The sequence below is a fragment of the Rhineura floridana genome, chromosome 5, assembly GCF_030035675.1.
Source record: "Rhineura floridana isolate rRhiFlo1 chromosome 5, rRhiFlo1.hap2, whole genome shotgun sequence".
Taxonomy (NCBI): domain Eukaryota; kingdom Metazoa; phylum Chordata; class Lepidosauria; order Squamata; family Rhineuridae; genus Rhineura; species Rhineura floridana.
In genome coordinates, this window is record NC_084484.1 from 52,928,563 (window position 1) to 52,955,956 (window position 27,394).

At 38.9% G+C, this 27,394-nt stretch overlaps 1 protein-coding gene across 2 annotated transcripts; it reads left to right on the forward strand.

Annotated features, from left to right (window-relative positions):
- The first annotated feature begins 60 nt into the window (after positions 1 to 60).
- On the forward strand, positions 61 to 24,338 carry LOC133385818 (septin-10-like). 2 transcript variants are annotated; one of them, XM_061629390.1, is made up of 11 exons: positions 61 to 110; positions 320 to 428; positions 3,034 to 3,146; positions 4,610 to 4,796; positions 5,902 to 6,063; positions 6,210 to 6,306; positions 6,903 to 7,071; positions 20,679 to 20,811; positions 21,934 to 22,124; positions 22,329 to 22,494; positions 23,917 to 24,338. In XM_061629390.1, exons 2-10 carry the CDS (start codon positions 348 to 350, stop codon positions 22,456 to 22,458), a joined length of 1,263 nt encoding a protein of 420 aa, XP_061485374.1. In that variant the 5' UTR covers positions 61 to 110; positions 320 to 347; the 3' UTR covers positions 22,459 to 22,494; positions 23,917 to 24,338. The 2 variants fall into 2 exon arrangements, with proteins under 2 accessions (XP_061485374.1, XP_061485375.1); XM_061629391.1 differs by lacking the exon at positions 22,329 to 22,494.
- The last annotated feature ends 3,056 nt before the right edge of the window (positions 24,339 to 27,394 follow it).

Below are 27,394 nucleotides of genomic sequence, written 5' to 3' on the forward strand. Positions count from 1 at the left end.
GGTACCAGTCTAAAGTGCCTGAGAATACTGCTTTCCAATAAGTAGCGTAGACATCATGAAGGAGCAGTAAGCTGTAACACCTCTGTGGCCTTATATTTATCAGCAATTTTGTAGGTTTTTAAACCCTGTTTGCAGATCATCTGCCTACAGTGAATTTGTTTTTAAATGGGGAAAAATTAAACCAAATGGCACTATGCAAGTTCTTAAAATGTTGGGTGTTATCTGTTGTAGACTTGGCAGTGAATCACTGCCAGTAACATAGAAATAGTGTTGCAATTTTTATTCAAATGTACATTACAGTACTCTCTTTCCACAGCAGAGTTGCCAACCCTTATCCTTGTCTGGTCATGTTGGTTTTGATAGTTTACCAGATCAATTGGTTAATAAATCTATCCATCAGGGATTCAGCTTCAATATTCTCTGTATTGGTGAGTAAAATAGTTGTCAGCAGTGTGAGTTATTTCATTTTAAATCTCATTCTTGTTGAAAATTCTGAAGCAATGAAAAGTGATACAGTTACAGATTTTTTTTTAAATGGCATAGTTGTTGCCATTTTCCACTGGATATTGCCTGCTAGATGGTTAAATAATGCATTAGGCTTAATTATGCTTTTTCCCATTATGATCCTTAATTGTTTCACTCTTTATGCTTCACAGAACTGTTGGTTATCTCTTTATGGGTTACTGTTCTTTTATGGTTAGCAGTAATTTCACACTGATTCACATGTGCTTTCCAGACCTATTTAAAATATGTACTTTGCATATTATTGTATTTTAACAATGTGCTTGACAATTATTAATGAAAAGGCTGTTCCATTTTCTTTTCCTCAAAGCTTCAACTTGCAGTACTTGTCAGAGCTAAAAGCAGTTAAAGAAATATGTGCAAAGAGGACATTGGGAAATTGTTGTTGTTTCTCTTTTTCTCTGACCTAGCACTCGGGTAGCCAATGTGGTGCCTCTCGGGTGTTTTGGATTACAGTTCCCATCAGCTGCAGCCTGTATTGCTAATGATCAGGAATAATAGGAATTGTAGCCTATAACATTTTGAGGGCACCATGTTGGCTACTTCTGCTGAGCATGTGCTACATGCCCTTGGTCCAGTGTTTGGGAACAGTATTCTAATAAAAGTGTGGCAGTAAATTTATATCTTCTTGCCAAGCTGCTAGCACCAGTTCAGAGAAACAGATGAAGTCCTTAAATGTAACTGAAGATTAGGCTGGAGGTTTTCTCCAAGCTGCTAAAGGTTTGCAGAAAAATGGCATTAGAAGGCATATTCTGAAAAGCACATACTTGACAGCACTGGGCTTCAGACAGTGCTGATTCAAGCTTCATCCCATCCTCATATGTTCCAGTAACAAGAAGTAGCTAACAGAGTCATATTCTCATGATAGCCTCTTTCCAAAGATAGTATGCTATAGAGAGAAGAAGCCATCCAACCCCGCTATAGACTGGGTGGAGTTACTTTACCTCACTTGGATTCCTTTCTTAGAGGATTTAGTCTCAGTTTAGCTTAACAACCTGCCATGAATGGAGGGCTGTAGAAAGTGGAGTCCCTCAAGGATCAGTATTGGGACCTGTACTTTCAACTTGTTCGTTAATGACCTGGAATTAGGAGTGAGCAGTGAAGTGGCCAAGTTTGCTGATGACACTAAATTGTTCAGGGTTGTTAAAACAAAAAGGGATTGCAAAGAGCTCCAAAAAGACCTCTCCAAACTGAGTGAATGGGTGGAAAAATGGCAAATGCAATTCAATATAAACAAGTGTAAAATTATGCATATTGGAGCAAAAAATCTGAATTTCACATATACGCTCATGGGGTCTGAACTGGCAGAGACCAACCAGGAGAGAGACCTCAGGGTTGTAGTAGACAGCATGATGAAAATGTCGACCCAGTGTGCAGCAGCTGTGAAAAAGGCAAATTCCATGCTAGGGATAATTAGGAAAGGTATTGAAAATAAAACAGCCAATATCATAATGCCGTTGTATAAATCTATGATGCGGCCGCATTTGGAATACTGTGTACAGTTCTGGTCGCCTCATCTCAAAAAGGATATTATAGAGTTGGAAAAGGTTCAGAAGAGGGCAACCAGAATGATCAAGGGGATGGAGCGACTCCCTTACGAAGAAAGGTTGCAGCATTTGGGGCTTTTTAGTTTAGAGAAAAGGCGGGTCAGAGGAGACCTGATAGAAGTGTATAAAATTATGCACGGCATTGAGAAAGTGGATAGAGAAAAGTTCTTCTCCCTCTCTCATAATACTAGAACTCGTGGACATTCAAAGAAGCTGAATGTTGGAAGATTCAGGACAGACAAAAGGAAGTACTTCTTTACTCAGCGCATAGTTAAACTATGGAATTTGCTCCCACAAGATGCAGTAATGGCCACCAGCTTGGATGGCTTTAAAAGAAGATTAGACAAATTCATGGAGGACAGGGCTATCAATGGCTACTAGCTGTGATGGCTGTGCTCTGCCACCCTAGTCAGAGGCAGCATGCTTCTGAAAACCAGTTGCCGGAAGCCTCAGGAGGGGAGAGTGTTCTTGCACTCGGGTACTGCTTGCGGGCTTCCCCCAGGCACCTGGTTGGCCACTGTGAGAACAGGATGCTGGACTAGATGGGCCACTGGCCTGATCCAGCAGGCTCTTCTTACGTTCTTAATTACTACTGCCTGAATGCTATTCCCACAGAATGAAAATAGCAAAATTGAATTGATGAGGGAAAGAAGAAACACAGATTTGGGTAGTACTGTAGGAAAAATGTCATGGCATAACAATTAGATACTGCTACAAAGGAATAAAAAAAAGAGACAATGGCTTTTCTGAATTCATCCCATTTTAAGTAATAGCAAATGTCATTTTGCATTTTTTTCCAAATGGGAGATATGTAGTTGCCCTCATGTTACAGTAAAATTTGTGTGACATTTATATACATTTTTACATGTCTTTAATTTTAGGGGAGACGGGAATTGGGAAATCAACTTTGATTCATAGTTTGTTTAATACCAGTTTTGATTACCGTGTCTCAACACACTTTCAGCCAAATGTAAGACTTAAAGCAGAAGCATATGAACTTCAGGAAAGCAACGTTCGGTTGAAACTGACTATAGTAGAGACTGTTGGATTTGGTGATCAGATAAACAAAGATGATAGGTTGGTATTTCCTTAGTTGAAGAATGTCATCTTAATTTGCCCGGTGACATGACATGTAGGCTCTGACATTTGTGTCATGTAGTAGTATAGGATTACTGATGTCTTTTTGTTTTATTTATTGACAAGGTTTATACACCCTCCCATAACTAAAGTTGGCTTACAATAAAAATGCTAAAATACAATATATTTAACATCATACTTAAACAAGCCATGGGTAAACTTTTTCAAACTTTTGACTCTTATTGGATATGCTGATCTGGGGAAACAATTTCTACTGTCATTTTATTAACATGAGTATTTTAGAAAAGCACTCCAGTCCTAGAGACATTGACCAGGACCCAAAGATCTATTTCATGCTTGCCCAAAGGCTTGTGTATACCTGCTATAACTTACTGACTTTTTTTCCATTGGGGAGCTGAAAACATTCTGCCATCTGTCATGGAGGAGTAACTGTTCAAAGAAAAACAAAGTCCCTTTAGGCTTATTCAACTAGATGAACAAATCTTTGGATCCTGGCCATTTTCTGAGGATTAACTAACACAACCCAGTGATTTATTTTATTTTATTTGTATTTTTTATATATTTTGTTTGTTTGTTGGGTTTTAAATTGTATTTTTATGTTGTGTGATTTCCCCCCCACATTTCTGTACGCCACTCTGGAATCTTTTGATGAAGGACCATGAAGAAATATTTTGAATGAATAAATAAATGCATTTAATGGTACCTAGGCCCTGTGGTGTATTAAACTGAGTGTTAGTGGAACAGTCATGCCCAGGCCAAGGCTCTTTTGGAGCATTTAATCTGTGCTGGTTTGTCAGCCATTCACAAATCCACTCAACGTGGCAAGTGAGCATGATGGGTCATCACCACTACCCCAAGCTTTGGTGAAAGGCAGCAACAGATACTCTGCTGAATGAGCACTCCCTAGTGCTCAGAGGTGCTAAGAAGGAGGTGATGATAGTTCAGATTCACAAGTATTCTGGAGGGAAACTTGAAAGAGCTGTGTGACTTTGCCCTTCTGAGCTTGGAAAGGAGATATGGGGTTGTCACTGACTGCACTGAGCTTCAGAGGAGCTTGCCTCAGGCTCTGAAGTTCAGTGAGATGTCAGTGAAACATCCAACCATTTTTGGATAGGGTTGTTGGCCACACCAGATTTGGGGTAGGTTACCAAGGCCAGCCCAAATGTGTGGACTTCTGTGGATGTGCCCTCGTTGTTTTGGTTTGTGATTATAATAATATTCAAATGAAAAGGATGTACTAGACATTATTCGGAACAACCAATATAGAGACGAAGTTCCTAAAATTTCTAAGATTGAGTTAATGCCACTATTTCCTAGGACTTCCTTGGATTTAAGTCAATGCCACTGCTGTTTTACTGTCCTTTGACAATTTGTGTGCAGCAGTGTATTAGAGTGTAACTCAACTCCTGTCATCTTATATTGAATCTTTCCCCCCTCTCCAGCTATCAGCCAATCGTGGATTACATAGATGCACAGTTTGAAGCCTACCTCCAGGAAGAGCTGAAAATTAAACGCTCCTTATATAATTACGATGACACTCGCATCCATGTGTGCCTGTACTTTATTTCACCCACAGGGCATTCCCTTAAAACACTTGATTTATTAACCATGAAAAATCTTGATCGCAAGGTAAGATGTTGAAACCAGCTTTAGAAAAACAGCAAAATTCTTTCTTGCAGCTTCTCTTAGAATACTTGCAAGGCAAATATAGCAGTGTTATGAAAATACATTTGATGTATTTGTGCAACCAGATCTTTTAATACATGAATGTCAAGGCTGAAGAAAGATTTCAGTAAAAACAAACGTTGCCTAGGGATGAAGTGCAGCTGAGTAAGCTTTCCTCTGCCCAAAGTTTACTGAAACATAATTGCACATTTTCAGTTTTAAGTTTGTTATTTTGAAGCAAACTAAGAATAAAGTAACTTTGCTATGGAAAAAGCAATGGAATTTTGACTTCGTTATGATTGGCAGTATTTTCTTAGAAATTCTGAAATGTTGTCAGCTCACATGGGACGTGTATTCAAATACATTTGGCTTGTAAATGAGGAAGGCAAAAGGATAGGCATGTCCAGAAATAAGAAATATCTTTAACAGCAGCAGCACATTTTATTGGAGTACAAATAATGAACAATTGCTATTAAGGGACCCTTTGTGGAAATCATTATCTTTCTGTTACGACATAAAACATTATACAAAAAGCAACAGATAAATGCCTTAGTTAAAAAAAAATGACGACAGCAATGCAGACTGTTCCTTTTCTTTTGGATGTTTCATTCTTGAAAGGCCAAGTTTTTGTATCATTTCTGGTAAAAACTGAATATATAGGCTGTAAACACAATTGTCACTACATCAAAATGTTTCCATTAACCACACCTAGAGGGGAATCAGGCTGATCTGCCAATCAGTTGCGAGATCTCTTTGAAGCTGAATTAAAAACAACTCATGCTGAATCTGCTCCCACCAGGTTTTCCAGTAAAAAGGGGCAGGGCTTGACTAGCATCGTGCGCCCCCATTTTCAGAAGAGAGAGATAGAGAACAGTAGTGTTTCTCTACCCATAGTTTTAGTTAATGTGGTCAAAGTCCAAATTTTTCTCTGCAGCAGCTCATGGTGTTGAAGAGGTAATTTGCTATTCTCTTTAAAAAGCAGCTTGCTTTTTCAATGATGCGGTAACTTGAATCTAAAAAGTTCAGATTACTTGTGAGCCATATACTATACTTCTTATTTCTTTAATAGGTGAACATTATTCCCCTTATAGCCAAAGCAGATACTATTTCTAAAACTGAACTACAGCAATTTAAGGTCAATATAATGAATGAACTGGTCAATAACAGACTCCAGATATACCAGTTTCCAACAGATGATGAGAGCATTGCTAAGATTAATGCTAACATGAATGTAAGTACTTCACTTTAAGATTTTCACAGGGACCCTTTCTTATTTTTAACCAATTTCATGTAATTAGATTATATATTATATATATTGCAATTGTTCATTTATTAGTGTTCATAGCAAAACAAAGTTATTTACTCTCTCTTTTGCAGGGACACTTGCCATTTGCTGTAGTGGGGAGTATGGAAGAGGTAAAAGTTGGAGACAAAACAGTAAAAGCTCGCCAGTATCCTTGGGGCATTGTGGAAGGTAAAGGAGAATTTGAACTCTTACTTGTCCAGAATTAATTTCCTAAGATTGCCAACAGATTTAATTTCTTTTATGTGGTTGTCGTCTTTTTTACTGTTAAATGTCACATTTTGCCATTTCCTAATAAATAGCCTTTTTAAAAAAGACCCCTGAATGAAGATGGCATATTTTTTGTCCTGAACTATACAGGGCATTATGTGTTAGTACCAAAATCTTGAACTTGGCCCAGGTAGCAGATTGGAAGTCAGTGCAAATCCTGCAAGCAAGGTGTTATATGGTAGTGCCAGTTTGCTCTCACAAGCAGCCTATATGCCTCATTCTGCACCAGCTGCTGCCTATGAACTAAGCTCAAGGGTAGCCCTACAAAGAGCACATTGTGGTAAATCAGCCTTGAGGTTACCAGTGAATAGACAACTGTGGTCAAGTTATCACGATCCAGGCATGGCCGTAGCAGTCTTACCAGATAAAGCTGGTAAAAGGCACTCCTAGCCACCAATAGGAATAGGTTGAAGGATTTCATTTGTAAGTGTTGTTTTTGATGCCTCCCATAGTAAATGCTAATAGTATATTGGTAATATATTATTTCATTTCATTAGTGGACAATGAGAACCATTGTGATTTTGTGAAGCTCCGGGAAATGCTGATTTGTACAAATATGGAAGACTTGAGAGAACAGACTCGTATGTGTCACTACGAACTGTACCGACGGTGCAAATTGGAAGAGATGGGCTTCCGAGATACTGATCCAGAAAACAAACCTGGCAGGTTAGAGAGTGAGTCCTTTGTGTGTGCAATATGAAAATTCCCCCCTCCGTTATGACTTCTACTTGTAGCCTCAGTAAAATGTAAATGTACTGCCTTCAAGTCGATTCCGACTTATGGCGACCCTGTGAATAGGGTTTTCATGAGGCTGAGAGGCAGTGACTGGCCCAAGGTCACCCAGTGAGCTTCATGGCTATGTGGGGATTCGAACCGTGGTCTTCCAGGTCATAGTCCAACACCTTAACCACTACACCACACTGGCTCTCAGTAGCTTCAGTAGGGGGAACTAAATTATTTTATAAACTGATCCATAAAATCTAGAATTTAAAATGGTGATGGGAAAAAATTCTGTATTATTTTACTTAATGCACTTATCTAGTCATCATTTTGAATTGTACTGTTGATGGGTCCATCCTTAATTCATTGGTGGTTGGGTGGTTTGAAAGATAAGGGTGGCGACAGCAAGAGTTGGACCAGTGCTAGTATTAGAAAGCAAATCAGCAGGAGATATCTGGCCGTCAGGTACAGCAGTAGATTACAGCCAAAGCAAATCTGTCACTGTGCTGAATGCTGCCCTGTTCTAATTACAACAGTTGCCCGATATATCTCTGGGTTGGGTGTGCAGCACAGGTCCTGGAGATTTTATCAGATGGCACATTGTTGCCTTCTGTGGTCCTGCAGCAATATTGTCTTTATGTTGTCCTCTGTTAAAGTGGTGCAAACTAATTGTATTCTCAGCTCAGGAAGATATACCTAAGATGTTTTCTAATTTCTTTCAGAAGTCCTTTTTGGCAGTGCCAGTTCTTCCTTCATGTGCACTACCTACTTTTCCTTTTCTTTTGTCTTTTCAACTAATGCAAGTAAATATGTTCTCTATAACCTTTCTTTCTTATACTTTCTTCTTACTGTTCTTCCTTTCCTGTCACTAATACCTGAAACGGAAGCTGTACTATTGATGCTTGTCAAGAGCATAAAAGGTTTATCAATAACTGAGTAGACTGGAAAACACTGACACCAAAAAACGATTTGAGGTTTGTCCTACAGATACTGATGAATTTCTGCCGTGTACAGATAGGCCTTTTCACGAAGTTAATGCATTGATGGGAAATTCCAATTGGTGTTGGGGAATTCAGTAGGGAACAGAAAGTCTCTTAGCAAGTATGCATCAGCCTTAGGATTACCTGTGTAAACATCAGACACATGATAGATGTAACATCTTTTGCATTGTCTGCACTGCAGACTCTTGCAATTGATGTAGATAAAGAGTTAGTAAAATGAACATATTATTAATTTGAAGAGAAGCAGTTTTTTCTCCACTGTCTTTCTATGTAAACTCTGTAAGTCATCTACAATTGAGATCCACTCATCAGAGATGTTTTGGATATAAGGTGGTGTATACATAGCCTAAATAAATGAATAAGGAAGTGATTTTTTTCTGTGGGAAAAGTTAGCCATGGCCTTCAAGTTTCTGACCTTTTTCTTTTGGGCTTCATATGATTGTGCTTTTCTGGTTTTGTGCAAGAGTGTGATGGTATATGTATGAAAGATAATACCTGTAACACATATGCAGGCATTCTCATAAACCTGCAAATGTGAGCTGCCCATGAATTAACAAACACACTTGTTGAAGTCAGTGGAATGAGGCAGACGGATGTAAATTCAGCAAATATTTGGAAATAGGTAATGAAAGGGAAATGCTATAGATAATGGCAACTAAACTGAATTAACCAGAATGGTGATTTTAAGTTGGTAGAGATCACTGTCTTACCTAATTTACATGAATGGAAGCTCCAGTACTTCACCATTAGTTGTCATACTTTTGCTTTCAGTAGAGTACACATACAGTAACTCAACCATCCAGGTGTTTGCTTCTAACACCAAAATGATTGGCTGTTAGTGCTAAGCACATTGTATTTTGGTTATTATACAGCCACAAGAGTGGCTGTACATTATAGCCAGCATGGATTTTTCGCATTCCGCAATGTTAAATTGAAAATACCCCCATGCCATTCTGCTGCTTCCCATAAGCTCATTTCAAAATAAAAACTTACAAAACTTATAGTCCTGAACTCAGAGACACTTGCTTAACAACCCTCGTAAGTTTTCATGGTGAAATACAAAACACTCACAGAGAATCAAGAGTTTAAACTATAAAACAAATGGGCTCCTGCTGGAAGGAAGGGCGGGGTATAAATAAAATAATAAATAAATAAAACAAGAGGGAAAAAATCCAGACTCCTGTTGGACTTTTTTCTGTCAGTGGTCTCATAATATGTTGAAATTAATTAAAAATCAGCCATGTTCACGGAGTACCTGTAATCCTATTACAGACCTTGCCCCATACGTCATCTTCTGCAGTTTAAAAAATGCCTGTCTGATTTTTAATTAATTTAAGAAATTAAACATTGAAGTCTATTATAACATCGGGCATGCTGAGTAAGAACCAACGGTCAGTGTTCTAAAAGCCAGACTCATAGATGTTTGGCTTGGGTGATCAGGTGGCCGCAACCATGCCCAGTGACATTTATTTCACTTTAGATAGTCATGATTTCCCCCAAGTAATCCTCTTATTCCCCTGACAATGCTCCAGTGGCCGGAGTAGTTTAACAGTCAGTCCTTCTTCTGTGGATTGTAGCTCTAACGATTCTCAGCACCCTTCACAAACTACACTTCCCAGGATTTTTTGGGGGGAAGCCATGACTGTCTAAAGTGAAATAAAGGTCTGGTGTGGATGTAGCCAGGGACAGCTTCGGTTCAAATTTGGGTGGAAGACTACATGTGCCTGCGGTAGAATAAAAAGATGGGGGAAATCCCGAAAAATGATATTGTTCACAATGTTTTCCTTTTGGAAAGGAAAGGGGCTTTCCCTTGGCCCAGTGTCCACCCACCCAATCTCCTCTCCTTCCCTTCCTATACCTATCCTTCCATATGCTTAGAGGCACATGTTACCAAATTCTTCCAAGCTACACAGGAAGTGAATTGGACTGTAAAAGACCAATCCAAATTATATTTGCATTTTTACAAATTTGTAGAGCAGTACAATATCTCAGAGAGGAGGTCAGGTCTCCTGCTCCCCTGGTAGATTCGCTATAGCTGCCCAATTTCCCTGCTTTTTAAAGTTTGATAGAGCTATCTGTTGGCTATAGGTACATTATTCTTAAACCGCTAAGGTTTTTTGTCTGTTAGTGAATATTTCAGTAATTTCTTTAACACTTGTAACATACTTCGTTACGGAAAGCATGATATGGTTATATATAAATTGGTTCTTTACATAAATGAATGTTGAAGCCTTTTCTTCAGATGGAGGAATAAATTTCAGCATTAAAAAACTGTATAAATGTGCAGATATTATTCAGCTGTTTTCAAATAATCTGAAATATGGAATTAAACTGAGAACATCAAGAATCTGGGGTTTGTTTCCTACAGTTTATATATTTAATTTATGGTAATGGTAGCATTATTCTGGGGTGCTTTTTATTTATTTATTTATTGTATTTATATACCGCCCCATAGCCGAAGCTCTCTGGGCGGTTTACAGTAACTAAAAACATTAAAAACAAATATACAAATTTAAAACACATCTTCTAAAAACAATTTAAAACACAATTTAAAAAATTTAAAACAATTTAAAAACATGCTAAAATGCCTTAAATTAACTCATGTGTTAATTTATTGTAAAATTAGTATATATTATTACTCCAAAATTGCCACCAGGCTGAAAGAGATTTACAGCAAGCAATGTAAAACTCTCCAGTTATTTCAACTCAGTTTATGAGATGCTGTAATTAAGTTACAGCTTACCAGATGTTGTGATTGTGACTGGAAAGGATAAGTTCAACATCTCATGTTTAAAATGGCAGCAAACCTACATACAGCAAACATTGCAATTCCATCTATGATATCTGAGCTTGGCTGATAAGAAGCAATAGGCTCTAACCCTGTTATTAAGAACACGTGGGGAATTTATGCTGAATGGTATTAGGACACTGTATATTTTACAGTATTTCAAATGCTAAAAAGAAGTGATAAAAAGGGAGTGTTTCTTTCCTTCCATTGTCTTCAAATGCATTAGCAATGTGATAATGTGATACAAAGAAAGTAACAAAGTAGATATACTCTTGAGGGCTTTTTAAAAATGAAGCTAATACCTATTTAAATCTTCATTATAAAAAATGAAGCACAGAGTTTTAGCAATATTATATTTCAGTATCAAAAATCTGAATTCATTTCTAGAAACTTGTAAATATTAGCACTAAGAATAGTATCAAATGCTCAGTCTCTTTCTGGAGCAAGAATAAAATAAAATTAGGTTCTTCGCAAAGAACTGTAGAAGTTCTTTGCAAAGAACTGTAGAAGCACAACTTCATAAACCTACATCTTTGTTTCTAGGATCCCAGTACAAAAACCTTATACAGATAGCAAAAAGATGACTCATAGAGAAAGGTATGTAGCTTTATACAGTGGTTGAATCATGGTCTTTAAAATCCTTTTTGTGTCTGTATTCTTGAAAAATACGGTCTGGTCTTACATAAACTGATAATGACATCATACCAGTACTGATTCTGAGCTGTATATGAACAACCTTAAGTGTAACCCCCTCTAGCATGCACACCTTAACGTGGTGAGGGGGTTTCAGAGTGTTGAAGAAGCTGAGAACAATGGCGTCAGACGTCTAGACCAAGAGTCTAGACCTAGCAGGGGCATCCAAGGTGAAATGGTCAAAGCTGAGACACCAGACTAAGATGCATCCAAACTCAGAGGAAGTCAATGGTAAACCACCTCTGAATATCTCTTACCACAAAAACCCTATGAACAGAATATCCAAAATGCAACACAACATAGTGCTAGAAGATGAGACCCCCATGTCAGAAGGCACTCATCAAGCTACTGGGGAAGGACAAAGGACAAGTACGAGTAGCACTGTGACTAATGGCGCAGCTGGGTTGAAGCCGAAAGGAAGCCCAGAGGTTGATGCACACAGATGCGAAAGGAGAGTCCGGAGTTGTACGACGCACACAATAGGAACATGGAATGTGAGAAGCACGAACCAGGGAAAGTTAGAAATTGTCAAGCAAGAAATGGAACATATCAACATTACAATACTTGGCGTGAGTGAATTAAAATGCACAGGAATGGGATATTTTCAATCAGGCAACTACAAAATATTTTATGCAGGAAATGAGAAATTAAAAAGAAATGGGGTTGCTTTAATAGTGAGAAGTGATGTAGCAAAAGCAACTGGGAGCTATAACACAAGGTCTGAGCGAGTGATATCAATGAGATTGAACAGGAAACCTATTAACATAACCGTCATCCAAGTCTATGCTCCAATGGCAAACACAGAAGAAGAGGAATTGGAGAGATTTTATGTAGAAGTACATGAAGAAATTGATCACACACCAAAACAAGATGTGTTGATAATCATGGGGGACTGGAATGCAAAAGTAGGGAACAGAGAAGAACTAGGAATTGTGGGGAAATAAGGCTTAGGAGATAGAAATGAAGCAGGAGGAAGACTTTTTGAATTCTGTGAAGCCAGTAATTTGTTTCTTGCAAACACATTTTTTGAGCAACCAAAAAGACAACTGTACACATGGACATCACCAAATGGTCAATATAGGAATTAAATTGATTATATAATTGGAAACAGAAGATGGAGAAGTTCCATACTTTCTGCAAAAACAAGACCAGGAGCAGACTGCGGTACAGATCATGAACTGGCAATATCAAAAATCAGAGTAAAGCTAAAGAAGAACAAAGCAACCATAATGCCAAAATACAATTTAAATAACATCCCAGAAGAATATAAAGATCAAATAACGAACAGATTTGAGGCTTTAAACTTAGTTGACAGAGAACCAGAGGAACTATGGAGTGAAGTCAGAGACATTGGCCCGGTTGACATTGTGATTTAATGTGAGATGGGTTCTACTTGCATGCTGGTTGAACTCGCAGTGATCACATGACGTAGGAGGCAAACAGAAGCCATCTCACTGCTTTTAGCTTTTAATCTGCAGCAAATCAATTCAATTTTAATCTGAAAAGGGAAGGAAAAACCATCTGTGCTTCATATCTCTAGGGGCTTGTAGACACTTAGCTCCAATGTTTTTGTGAGTCCACGCCCACTCCCTCTTCCTCCCTTTGTTATGTCATTTCCTGCTGACTCCCATTCTGCAAGCTTGCTGCAAACAGTGCTTTTTTCTTTCCCCCCTAACTTGTGCAAAAAAGCATAACATTGTTCAAAGAAATATTTGTATTTTTGCTGGATTCTGAAAATACAAATAATCAAACTTGAGGATTTTTTAAAATAAAATTTACTCTGGAACAAACTGAGCATGCTCGGTTGCCAAGGTAACCAAAGGAAGTGATAGTTTGACCTTAAAGGGTGTGGTCATTAGGAAGCTGCATGATTAACCCTTTCCCTTCAGTATGGAAAACAGTGATTGGAAGGTAGGAAGTGTGATCTTTAAACTTCCATCGCGATGGAAAACACTTCATCTTTAGAACAGAGTTCAGGTCCCGTGTAAATGAGCCCATTATCAGGGAAGAATGCAAAAAGACAATACCTCTAGTTAAAAAGAGAAAGACCTCAATGGATGACTGAAGAAACTCCTAAAAAGGTTAAAGAGAGAAGGAAACAAAAGCAAAAGGAGATAGAAACATGGCTAGAACCCTAAATGCAACTATACAGCGACTAGTACATAGGGACAAAGATAGCTGCCCTCCCCAGTCCTAGCCTTCTTCTGATTTCTTGATTATTGTTTCCATTTTGCTTAATGACTGTGCCAAGGTATTGATAATCCTTGACAAGTTCAATGTCCTTGTAAAATGGTTAAAGAAAAAAGGAAACCAAACGCAAAAGGAGATAGAAACATGGTCAGAACCCTAAATGCAATGATACAGCGACTAGTACATAGGGACAAAAGAGAACTCTTACAATAGTTATTGCATAGAAATAGAGGACAACAAAAAGGGCAGAACAAAAGCCCTATACCAAAAGATTAGAGAAATTAAAGGGAAATTTAAACCAAGAGTAGGGATGTTGAATAATCAACAGGGGAGCACACTGACTGACTGAGAGAAAAGAAAAGAAAATGGAAGCAATACACTGAAGAACTCTATAAAAGAGATGCAAGGATGATATTCATTCATGGAGGGACCGTATGATGAAGAAGCAGAAATTTTAGAATGTGAGGTGAAAGCTGCTCTTAAGATACTTGGAAGAAACAAATCACCAGGAACAGATGGCATACCAATAGAGTTGCTACAAGTTACTGAGACTGAATCAGTTCAAATCTTGACAAAAAATTGTCAAGAAATATAGAAAACAAAACAATGGCCCACAGACTGGAAGCAGCGTTCAATATATATCCCAATTCCAAAGAAAGGGGATCCCAGGGAATGCAATAATTATCAAACTATTGCCTTAATATCCCATGTAAATAAAATAATGCTCAAGATTCTACAACAAAGGCTCTTACCATATATGGAGTGAGAAATGTCCAAGCTGGATTTAGAAAGGGAAGAGGTACCAGAGATCATGCTGCAAACATACGTTGCATAATGGAACGGACCATGGCATTTCAGAAGGAAATCACCCTGTGCTTTATACATTACAGCAAAGCTTTTGACTGCATAGATCATGAAAAACTATGGAATGCTTTAAAAGAAATGTGGGTGCCACAGCAAATGATTGTCCTGATGCACAACCTATACTCTGGACAAGAGGCTACTTACAGGCGGGCCCCGCTTTACGGCGCTCCGCCTTTCGGCGTTCCGCTAATGTGGTGACTTTCAATTAGGGAAAGTCCCCGCTTTAAGGCGCTTGTTCCGCTTTTACAGCGGTTTTTGCTCATCGTGCGTCATTTTTGCGCGACGTGCACCATTATCGTCAATGGGTTCTGCTTTTTGGCGGTTTCCGCTTTTCGGCGGCAGTCCGGAACGGAACCTGCCGTATAAGTGGGGCCCGCCTGTACAGTAAGGACAGCTTAGGGAGAAATCGATTGGTTCCCAATCAGAAAGGGTGTGAAACGGGTGTATTTTATCACCCTGTTTATTTAATCTATACGCAGAACATATCATATGGAAAGCGGGATTGGACCAAGATGAAGGAGGTGTGAAAACTGGAGGGAGAAATATCAATAACTGAAGATATGAAGACAATACCATACTGCTAGCAGAAACCAGTAATGATTTGAAATGAATGCTGATGAAAGTTAAACAGGAAAGCACAAAAGCAGGACTACAGCTGACACTCAAGAAGATGAAAGTAATGACAACAGAAGATTTATGTAACTTTAAAGTTGACAATGAGGACATTGGTCAAAGATTATCAATACCTTGGCACAGTCATTAACCAAAATAGAGACAGTAAGTCAAGAAATCAGAAGAAGGCTAGGACTGGGGACGGCAGCTATGAGAGCACTAGAAAAGGTCCTCAAATGCAAAGATGTATCACTGAAAACTAAAGTCAGGATCATTCAGGCCATGGTATTCCCAATCTCTATCTATGGATGTGAAATTTGGACAGTGAAAAAAGGGGATAAGAGAAAAATAAACTCATTTGGAATGTGGTGTTGGAGGAGAGCTTTGCGCATACCATGGACTGCGAAAAAACAAATAATTGGCTGTTAGAACAAATTAAACCAGAACTATCCCTAGAAGCTAAAATGATGAAACTGAGGTTATCGTACTTTGGACACATCATGAGAAGATATGATTCACTAGAAAAGACAATAATGCTGGGAAAAACAGAAGGGAGCAGAAAAAGAGGAAGGCCAAACAAGAGATGGATTGATTCCATAAAGGAAGCCACAGACCTGAACTTACAAGACCTGAATAGGGTGGTTCACAACAGATGCTACTGGAAGTCGCTGATTCATAGGGTTGCCATAAGTCATAATCGACTTGAAGGCACATAACAACGACAAAAGTGTAAATCAAAATGTCTTCAGCTATGTACTAGCTCAGCACCTTAGAACTTTGGGTACAGAGGGTCAGAGCTTACTGGAACAGATGTTGCATACAAAAGGCATCAGATTCAGTGGCATCTCACTTAAATGGACCAAGTAGCAGGAGAAGGGGAAGACCACTGCCTGAGATCCTAGAGGATCATTGCCTGTCAGATTGGACAATACCTGGGTCAGGTGGACAGTCTAAGGTAGTATAAGGCAGTTTCCTATGTTCTTAAATACAAGTTAATTTGGTTTCTTTCTTTCTTAATGGGAAAAGAACACTTTCTTTTACACTGATGTTCTAAACAAATATGTGAAATGTCTCATGTCCAAAGCAGACTTTATTAACTGCAGTACTAACATTTAACTTCTACAACAGAACATTATTTTTGAGGATAGAAGACATAATAGGCCTGTAGGAACAGGGAAGGGGAGATTTAGCTTGCCTGTCTCTGAAGGAGTACTGGTCAGATCAGAATAGAATAAAGACGTATCATCCTGGACATAACCTTTCTGATAAGATGCTCCTGTTCTGCTGTATGTTGAACATTAAGGTGTTGAAGATGTAACTTAAACGAGCTGGTAAGTTGTTGTTTTCCTTGCAGCTGTAGGATGAGTTCTGTTTGCCTTCACCTTCACTCTTCTAATACGTATTTACACATATTACACATCCAACACTGGTTTTTGGTCCTTCCGCAATGCTTTTGGAAGCCTTCCCTTAAATACACAAGGAGCATGACATTAACCTGGCTTAAGATTTATTCATTGGGGGCTAGGGATGTAGCTTCAGAATTGCCACAGGGGCCAGCCAGTCATCATTTTGCATTCTGCTAGAAACAGAAAGAACCAGTTGTAATTTGGTTCTGTGAAAGGTTGTATGCTTGGCCAAAAGGAATGGGTGCAGATCCGCAGAGGGTTCACTCCATCTGCGTACATCTACACCAGGTGTGGTGAATCTGACCCTCCAGATGTTGCTGAACTACAACTCCCATCAGCCCCAGCAAGCATGACCAGTAGCCAAGGATGAAAGGAGTTGTAGTTCAGTAACATCTGGAGTGTTATAGGTTCCGTACACCTGATCCGTATAGATAGTGAAGTGGCTATAACTGATTTTGTTACCCCAGCGTAAAAGCAGGGTTTGTGCTGCTCATACCACAGCTAGACTTGGAGCAAAAGTTGACTGTCAATGAACTAAAAAAAATCACCTGTAGGATGATGCTACTTAATACTGAACTAGTCACGGCATAAAGCAGGGGTGGGGAGCCTGTGGCCTTTCAGATATTGCTGGATTACAGTTGCTATCATTCCTGGCCATTGGCCATGCTGGCTGAGGCTGATGGCAATTGGGATCCAACAACATCTGGAGGGCCACAGGTTCCCGGCCCCTGGTATAAACAACAGTATCTCAACATGTGGGTTCCTTTGTTAAAAAATGATTAAAATACTTTCTAAATGAAAAGACACTTTTGCTCCTTAATAGATGCCAGGAGTGGAAATATGGAAAACCTCTAGCTGTTGTTATTGTATTTATTACAGTGAGACTGGAATCAGCTTTCAGCTGTAAGATCAGCAAGTTTATTGTTTGCCTGGTTCAAAATAGTCTCTTTATCAGAAAGTGACTTTGGAGAGAGAACAGCTGAGAGAATATCAAGCTGTCAGCATGCCAGAAAGGAAGGACATATTCAGTAGTCTGTGAGGAAGCTTTAAAAATCAGAGTTCCAAATTGGCATGTAAAGGAGAAACAATTGGAAACCCAAGCAAACAAGGATAAAATGACATTCTCTAATACAGAAGGGCAATCTCTAGAGCAGCCTTTCCCAACCAGTGTGCCTCCAGATGTTGTTGGACCACAACTCCCATCAGCCTCAGCTAGCATTGCCAATGGTCAGGAAGATGAGAGTTGTAGTCCAACAACATCTGGAGGCACACTGGTTGGGAAAGGCTACTCTAGAGTCTTTGAAATATCACAATAATTCCAGAGATATAAACAGATCTGTCAGCTGATCTACAAAAATGTTAAGCAGAATTTAATTTTCTGTCATGTTTAATTAGATCTGCTAGTGTGCATATTACACATATATTCGCTAAAAGACTAAATTTGGAAAATTAGCAATACTACTTGGGATTTTTCCAGGAGATGATTATGCACACACAGACAGAATTGCATTGGCTTTGATCAACTAGCAAAATTCGACAAATGTAGCACAGAGCAATCTTAATGTGTTTGTTCTGGATGGACAGCCTGCAATAAACACGCTGTAGCTGCAATTATAGTATTTATTTATATATGAATAAAGATTTAAAGGTGATAATATGCCAGTATAAAATGATATAGAAGCATAGAGGGGGCTTTGTGACTTGAAATGCCACTACAGAATCATACAGAAAATAATAGGTTAAAATTGCATACACAGGTGAACCCGAAGTGCCCACATGCACATTACCTGGATCATATATTTAATTACTGCACAGCAATAAACTAGAGGTGGAAAATAATCTAATAAGGAACTGTGAAGTGGAGTGTTTAAATGACAGAGCCTTGTTGTGGGGGACGTGAAAGAACCAGGAAGGGGAAAGGTTATATGCAAAGTTTAGAGCAAGAGTGGAAAAGACTGGAGGAAATTAGAAGGGTTGGAACACAGATATTACACGTTGTATCCAATGCTGCTGTTCTGTATGCACAACAGGCTTCTGCTTGTGCAAGGGAATTTCTCTCCTCTCTCCAAAGCCCACCATGCACCCTCAAAATCTGCCTCTGTGGGGAAAATATAGCAGTGGAAAAGTTTCTAGCACATGCAACTGCAAGCTATATAGGGCCTTACTGGTTTACACCAGCACTTTGAATTTTGCACAGAAATGCATAGGGAATTAGTGAAGCTGTTTTAAAACTGATGAGAGAACATTTTTTTTAAAAATCAACAGAGATAAACATATTCAGCTATACCGAATCAAGACTTTTTCTGATAAGCTATTTGCATCCCAACTGCTGGGTCCCTTTTGGGTTTCCTCTTTACTTTTTTCTGCTTTCACAACATTTCCCAGTGTTCCAGCTCTCTTAAAACATTTCAGCTTTTGTTCTCTTGCAACTGCTCAAGTTTTTGACTCCACAATCTTGTGTCTAACTGCCCTGTTTTTCTAGTTTGACTTGTATACACCATTTTTACTCCTCCCCCCCCCAACCTTTTAGCCAAACTAGACAAGAGGAGAGTCTTGGTTAAGTATCTATTTCTCCTTAATTGCCAGGTTCCTAGAACGAACCTTTATACACCATTCACACCTTCCTAAGTAAATCACCCCCTTATGCTTTTAACTTTCTTCTAAACTTTTGACTATACTATACAGCAGAGCTTTTAAAGCAAAAATGCAACAATTTTAGAACCCCCCCAAAACAAAATGGTTGAGAGTCCTGTTCCTTCACGTCTAGCAGTAAGACAATCATTCTACAAAAACTTAACATAAAGAAGTATCTTTTATGCAAAAATAAACCAGTTTTGACCATTGAAGCAATTTTTGTAACATTGCATGGATTGTATGATTTCAATTTCCTTGGTCTTCACCCATGTTTTTATTTGGCAAGTCTTTGTTAGATCAAGTTGGGCCTTTTTAGTCCTTTAAGGAATCAAATATGTGTGGTGAAAGCCCAACTAAAATGGTAACTTCTTTTAAAAAGCAATTTTTAAAGTGTCACAAGTAACTAGTGAAGGAATTGAAGACACTACTTGAAATTAGAAAATGTTTCTCAATTCTCATAATTCTGCTCAGATCTGTTGGTTGGTTGGTATTCTTTATATTAAGATCAATCAACTTATTTATTTATTTAAAACATTTATATACAGGCATACCCCGCTTAACGTTGCTTCACTTAACGTTGCCTCGCAATAACATATATGCTCCATACGTCCCCATACCCCGCTTAACATTCGCGCACTTCGCAATAACGTACATTTTATTGGTATGATGCCGCTGCCATCTAGTGGTGATTGCGTGCAGTACAAGTGAAGACAATTGCTTCACTTAAAGTAGATTTTCACTTAAAGTATAATCTCGGGTCCCATTGCGAACATTAAAGCAGGGTATGCCTGTACTGCCCTTAAATCAGAAATTACCAAATAGTGTTCAGTAAAATAACTTAAAACAATCTATTAAAACATACTAAACTTCATAAAATACAAAGTTTTCATCTGCCATCTCTACGGTCTGTATAAATTGGAATTAAAGTAGCAAATGCTGAGGCTTGTACTTTTAAAAACCTGTATATATTTACTCAAAAAGATTTAAATCTACCAAGTACAGACATACGATAAAACATATAAACATCTCTGACAATGAGTGCAATATGATGAGAATTACAAGCTGTTGCCTCTTATAAATGATGAAGGCAAAGTCAGTCCTACCATTAAAAAGACTGAGGCAGCCACTTCATGCAGCAGATAGGGACAGAGAGTGGGAGTCATGAAGCCTGCCCTGCATCCCTTAAGCCAGCCTGCTGCTGCTGCTGTGTGGTGGTGGAGGACCTTGTCCCATTGCTACTGCTAGAGTCAACTGCTAGTCTGGTTGGCTTTTATACAGGGAACGGGGATGTGCCATCTTTTGCCTGGTGCAGTGCAGTATCTTGGGCCAGCCCTGACTAAAGACTATTTCATTTATGGTCCTCAGTCTACAGGAGACTTATGAAGCTAAGCGGCTTGAATTTCTTAATGAATTACAGCGGAAAGAAGAAGAAATGAGGCAAAGGTTTGTTCAGAGGGTCAAAGAGAAAGAAGCACAGCTGAAAGAAGCTGAGCGAGAAGTAAGCATATCTCTCATTTACTTTGATATTCATCTGCTTGTAATAGTAGCTTGAAGACATTAAATACTTCGTATGTAAGTACTATATATTTAAGGGGAAAAACCCAGAATAGGTTGGCTAGGGTCCAGCAAAGAATGCACTGAAGAGAATGGTGAGCATTACTGGCATTTTGCTGTTTCCATTACTGCAGTTTCTCCTGGTGAAGACACAAACTACCTTTTTATAACTGCACAGTGGTTTAACTCTTGTGCAGCAGAAACTGCTGTGGTGAGAACAGCAAGTACAACTTTGGTTGTATGTGGTGTTCTCTCCCCAGTAAGTATGGCCCTTCTGTGGATCCTGATCATGGTTAGAATTAGACCAGGAACAGGACTAGAGATGTGAACTCCCAGAAAAAAACTGGGGGGGGATTGGGAGGTGATGTCCCCCTTTTCATTTTTTTTTTCTGTAAAAAGAAGGCTTGGGGGAAAGGGTGGGGAAAATTATCCTCCTCCCCAAATTTTTCTTTTTTTCCCTCCAGGCCTTCACACCTCTAACCAGGGTTTGCAACAAAATTTTGAGCTGTGTCCCATATATGCCCCCCCCCTGCACTGGGTGTGTGTGTGTGTGTGTCCTTCCTCCTCTTTCTTGCCCACACTGCTGGAGCTGATTGGGAAGTTTAACAAATTGTTATGCTTGGGGTTATGTGTTTCTGCTGTCTTGAATCTCTCCCTGAGGCAGACCGAGTTAGGGGACTGGCTGAGGAGGAAGCAGCTGCTCTGATGCTCTGAGTTCTGGCTGAGGCTCATTTGGCTGCCATGCTGGGCTGCACATGAGTGTTCATTTCTCCTCCATGCAACTGCACACTTTCCCCCCAGTTTTTTTAAAATGTTGGCGAGGATGACTTTGCCCCTTAGCATGCAAATACCTCCTCCTTGTTTCTTTGTGGTCTGGTTGTGTGTGTGTGTGTGTGTGTGTGTGTGTCTGTGTGTCTGTGTGAATAAGTTAAAAATGCAAAATGCAAAACTGACATTTCTTTAGAAAATCAGTGTCCATATTTCTCTGTGTGATTACTGGGGATAGTATGCTAAGTGGTAGGCTACCACCTGGTGGCAGAAATGAAATGTTTGTGCTGGACTTTAGCTACAACTGGAGTTTGAACAGTTAAAACGGCTTGATCAAGAAGAGAGAATGAAACTGGAAGAGAAAAGAAAACTTCTGGAAGATGAAATTATTGCATTCAATAAAAGAAAGGCTGCTTCAGATGTACTCCAAGAGAGGCCACTGCCCCCTACGCCCACTGTTGGTTTTAAAAAAGATAAGGATCGGAAAAAGTAAGTAGTCAACTCAAGAAGATTTTAGGATTTGAGTTATAGGACAGGATAAACTGTCCAGTTCAGATCAATATTTTAAATAGTATAAATTATTCTGGTAGCAAGTGTGATAACAAATCACTTTGTTTTAAATTGAGACTTTCTTACTGATATTATCAGGCACTTTTATGAGAACTCTTCTTTTTATGTTTTTTCCCCCCAAAGGGAACAAGGTTTTCGCCTTGAGCTCCTGTGCTTTGATGTCAGAGATCAGGAAGTTGTGAATATACAGGAAGAGAGAGAGAGAGAGAGATTAGAAAGGGAAAGAATCCTTCGCAGGGAACACCACGAATAGTGTTTAGAAGTGGTTTACAAATGTTCTATGCTTGCGGTATGTTCAGAGTCATAGAAAACAGATCCATTATGTTCATAATGTGTTTCTTTCTTTATTTTTTTTATTCCTAGGATTATTACTGAAATTCACAATGGCCTTTGTAGTTTTGTAGTCATGACAGAAGTTATCACAGAATTTTTAAAAACCTAAAATATGTGTTGTGGGAAATAAGAGTGTGCCATCTGTTGCACTCCCTGTTCTGCTTAAAACACAACTAATTGCATTTTATAACAATTTTATTAATGATTTTAACACTAGAAATCTGCTGTTAAATGATGACAAAGTCATAATATGATAAAAAAGTTCTTTTTGGTAGTGTTGGGCAACATCTAGTGATGCCCATCCATTTGCTCAATGGAAATCTGATTGCACAATGGAACTTTCTCTTTTCCTACTTCTAATCTCCTGTGCACCCCAAGATTGTTTTCTACGGTTGGCATAAGATACATCTATCTCACCTGACTCAGCTGGAAAAGACAGATGGAGCTGGGTGCCATCAGCATATTGATGACACCAAATGCCAAATCTGATGATCTCATTCAGTGGCTTCATGTAAATGTTAATAATATGGGGGACAGAATAGGTTTCTGTAGAACCCCATAACATAAATGCTACAGTGCTGAAGACCCTTAATACAGCATTCTTGAACCAGCTCTCCAGGTAGGAGTGAAACCACTGAAGAGCAGCGCCTCTAGTTCCTCAATCCACAGAGCTTTCCCAGAAGGGTATCATGGCTGAGGGTATTGAATATTACCAAGATAACCAGCAATCAGCGGGGTTGCATTCCCCTTGTTTCTCAGTAAAGGTCATTTATCAGGGGGATCAAGGCAGTTTCACTTCCAAACAGTCCATAAACCAGGTTGAATGGATCCAGATAACCAGTTTCATCTGCTAGTTTCATTGGATTTGGCTGGGAACCCCTCACTCCAACCCTTTTTCAAAAAACAAAATGACCTTTTGAATAGGTGGTGGTAGTTAAAAATATTCTTGGCCCAAATTAGGGTAAGAGAAGGGAGGGATTGTTTATTAGAATTGAGGCATTTTTTTTAGAAACTGCATGTGATACAGCCCTTTCTTGAACTTTATACAGGTAGAGTTTATATTCCTTTCATTTGGAAAGCTAGCACATCAGGGAGAAGGCTAAGCTAAAACCCTTCTACTAGGCATGCTTGTTTACCATGTGCAGCTGAGTTTTGGATGATGGGAGCATTAAATATAGGGACTCTCACTTGTAGTCTGAAGTGGTTCATTCTAAGAAAGTCTGTACCATGTGATATTTCTCTGAGTCAGTTCAAGTTTTATCTATTTGACATTGATCAAAGTAAATATGAATAATTTGAAGACAGACGTTTTAATACTGTATATAGCCTTTGCTTTCTGTGGAGAAAGGCACACCTAATAGAACTTTTTATGTTTCAGCTCTGCCTTTATGTGAAATTGAAGATACAAGAAGAAATGGTTCACAGTTGTCTAGGAGGAAGCTTGGACCCCGCCCCGCCTTTTTAATGCAAACTAACTCAAAAACTGACCACTGTTTAAAAAGTATATTAAAATGCATAATGTATACTGTACTGTAGGTGGTTGTTGCTGCATTAAAATACATATATAATGACATATCTTTTAAACACCTATTGGTATGTTCTTAAAAACTACGTACCCATGGCCGAGTTATACTCACTTCGAGTGCTGTACCAAAGAAAATTGTCCCATCGAACAATTTTCATTCATGTTATGAATACTCCAGTGTAGAAATTAATATATATTGTAATTGTTTTAAATAATTGTTGCCTCTTTAATGTGTCAACTATACACCATTTAATGTTCCCTTTGAAGCATATATTGAACTGAATAAAATATGTAAACCTGTTTAAGAAACTATTTTCTTTTCTGAAAATGGTTTTATAAATGTACTTCCTAGTTTGGTGGTGATAAGCTTTGAATTAAAATGGATTATGGCTTCCTTTGTCATGGTTTCCTTTATATCTGCAAATATCAATGCAAACATATGATTTACTTGATAATATATATTGAGAAGTAATTTGGTTTAAAGATGTTTTCCACTTGAACAATCTTTCCAGGTCTTCAGCTACATTACATGTCACCCACTGTGTGGAACTAGGGATTTACAACACAAAATACAAATTTATAAAATTGAGATGATTTAATGACAACGTCCAGTTCATTTCTAAAATGACATATCAAGTTCCTTGGAGAGTGACCTTTCTTCGGTTTTAATGCTAACTTAAAACAGACTATGGGGTTGAACAACCAGATACAAAAATTTCCAAACTCTAACTCTGCAATCCTATGCATGTTTAATCAGATGTAGGCCCCACTGTGTTCAATAGGGGCTTACTCCCATTAAATGAGTAGGGAAGGGTTGGAGAACCTTGGCCCTCCAGGTAGTTAGACTGCAGCTCCCAAACAGCTCGTGTCAGCATGGCCAATGATCAGCAATAGCATATAGTGTGGAGGGGTGCTGCTGCTCACTTGACCTCCCAGCAGCAGGTCCTTTGGAGAAGGCCTGTAACTTACTGGTATATCATCTGCTTTGCATGTAGAATGTCTCAGGTTCAAACCCTGGCATCTCCAAATAGGTCTGGGAAAGATTCCCTATCTGAAACTCTGAAGAGCTGCTGCCAGTCAGTGTAGACAATACTGAACTGGATGGACCAATGGATCTGATTCAGTATAAGTCAGCTTCCTATGTCCCAGCACCATTGCTGCTGCTTACTGGGATGGGCAAGATGATGGGGAGGTCAGCATTGTGCAAATGTGGCAAAGCCAATATAGCGCTTCTGCTAGCACTTTTGCACAGTACCAATCTCTCCCATTCTCCTGGTAAGCAGTAGCAACTCTGCTGCTGGGAGGTCAAGTAAGTTTTGTGTACAATTCTCAAAGATTTCTGCAGCCTTGTTTTCTTTTAAAAAAATGTATGTGAATGCAAAAAAAATAAAAATAATTGGTTAAATCATTAGCAGTTATTGATGTTGCTATAATATTTTTGCATTGTTCCAATCTCTAGAAATTTAACTGAATGCATCCTATACCAAGAAAGCTAATCCACCAGCTGTACCTGACCCTGCAAACATTTTCGTCGCTGTCCCTTACTACGATGCCAAATATGTTTGTGGCCCCTAAAGGTCCTCCAAAATTTCTCATTGTTTTACTGAGTTCCTGTTGCCCTACCCCCAGTGCTATTGTGATGCCAAAAGGTTTTTTATGGCCCACCAAAGAGCCCCCAAATTTGTCAATTTTCAAAAAACTTTAATTTTTACGTTTCTAAATAATATATAGAGATTTACTTACGACTTCCAAGGGTCCCCACTGCCATACTGTGATGCCAAAGGTTTTTGTGGGCTCCTCCATAACTGTCCCCAAGTTTGTCCATTAATTTTTTATTTTTTTAATTGAGCATTCCTGCCAGCCCCTTGCTATGATGCCAAAAGAATTTTGTGACACTCCCCAAATTTGTCCTTTGAAAATATTTTAATAATATTTAAAATAGTGTAAAACAGGTGATCAGAAAGCCTTTTGAAAGGCAGCCTTAAAACCTGCAGTTTTTGTCATGCTAATGTTTACATTTTGGTCCCACCTTCTTTGACATGCAGCTCCTAGTGGGCTGAAATGGATCAAGGTGGCCCTCAGCTCAAAAAAGGTTATCAATCACGCTCCTTTATAACCTAGGAATATGTTGACATTACCGCAGTTGAGATAGTCAGTACCAACATGGGGAGGGATGGAAGAATCTGTCAGTTTAGGTTTCTCTCTGTTTTTTCCTCATTTTTCCAATCTTAAGTTCAGTTCTCATTTCCTCATCAGTTTGCATTTTTTTAAAAAAATTCATTAAAATTTTTCAGCATTTTTGTGCAAATTTCTCCCAATGTATACATTTTTGTATGCAATCTGTTGAATATTTGTTTTTTGCAAGAAATGTCATTTTTGTATATTCTCATCAATATGCTGCCTTTTTATGCACATTACCTGGCTGGAGAACTGCATTGCAAAATTTGTAGAAGTGTGAATTTCAAAGGATGGCTGCAGTTTGGTGGCATACTGATTTGGGAAGTATGAATTAGGTACAATGCAAACTGCTGAATTTCTCCATTCTCAAGGCTACTGAGTACCATGAAGAAAGATGCAGGATTAGCCCCACCCCCTCAAAGCCCACCTTGGCCAAAGTGTGATTGGCATCAGTCTGAAGAGGACTGCTTCTACACGCACATGGGTTCATCCCCATGTTGGAAAGCCTATTGCCAATGGTGGGGAACTTCCACTGGCCTAATCTGTGCAGCCAAGATAATTATCTCTGATCTTCGCAGGAGCAATTTATGATTTTGTTAATTCACTTCATCTTCTTGTAAGTTAGAATTTCCTCTGAAAACTGCCTTTTACAGAATGGAAGGGGAAACTTGTTTGAGGTGTAGTTGTGGGTCTGTGGGTATGTTTTTGATTCAAGACACTTGGTTATAGATGAGGCCAATGAGGAAAAGTGTGATAGTTTAAGGCTATCATGGAGACTGACATTGCAGAAACACATTGATATATTCTGCACCAGGTCACTTAAACTGCTGGAATAATAGTGGAATGATGTATGGTGAATATGGTCCAACTTCATAGAATCAGAATAGCAAGAGTTGGAAGGGGCCTAAAAGGCCATCAAATCAAACTCCCTGCTCAGTGCAGGAATCCAGCTTAAAGTATACCTGACGTGGCTGTCCAACTGACTCTTGAAGGCCTCCCATTTTGGACAGCCCACCATCTCCCTAGGTAATTCATTGTTGTACTGCACTTACATTTAGGAAGTTTTTTCTGATGTTCAGTTGAAATCTGGCTTGCTGCAACTTGAGCCTATTATTCCATGTCCTCCATAGAATTCCATGGATAGAGAAAAGAT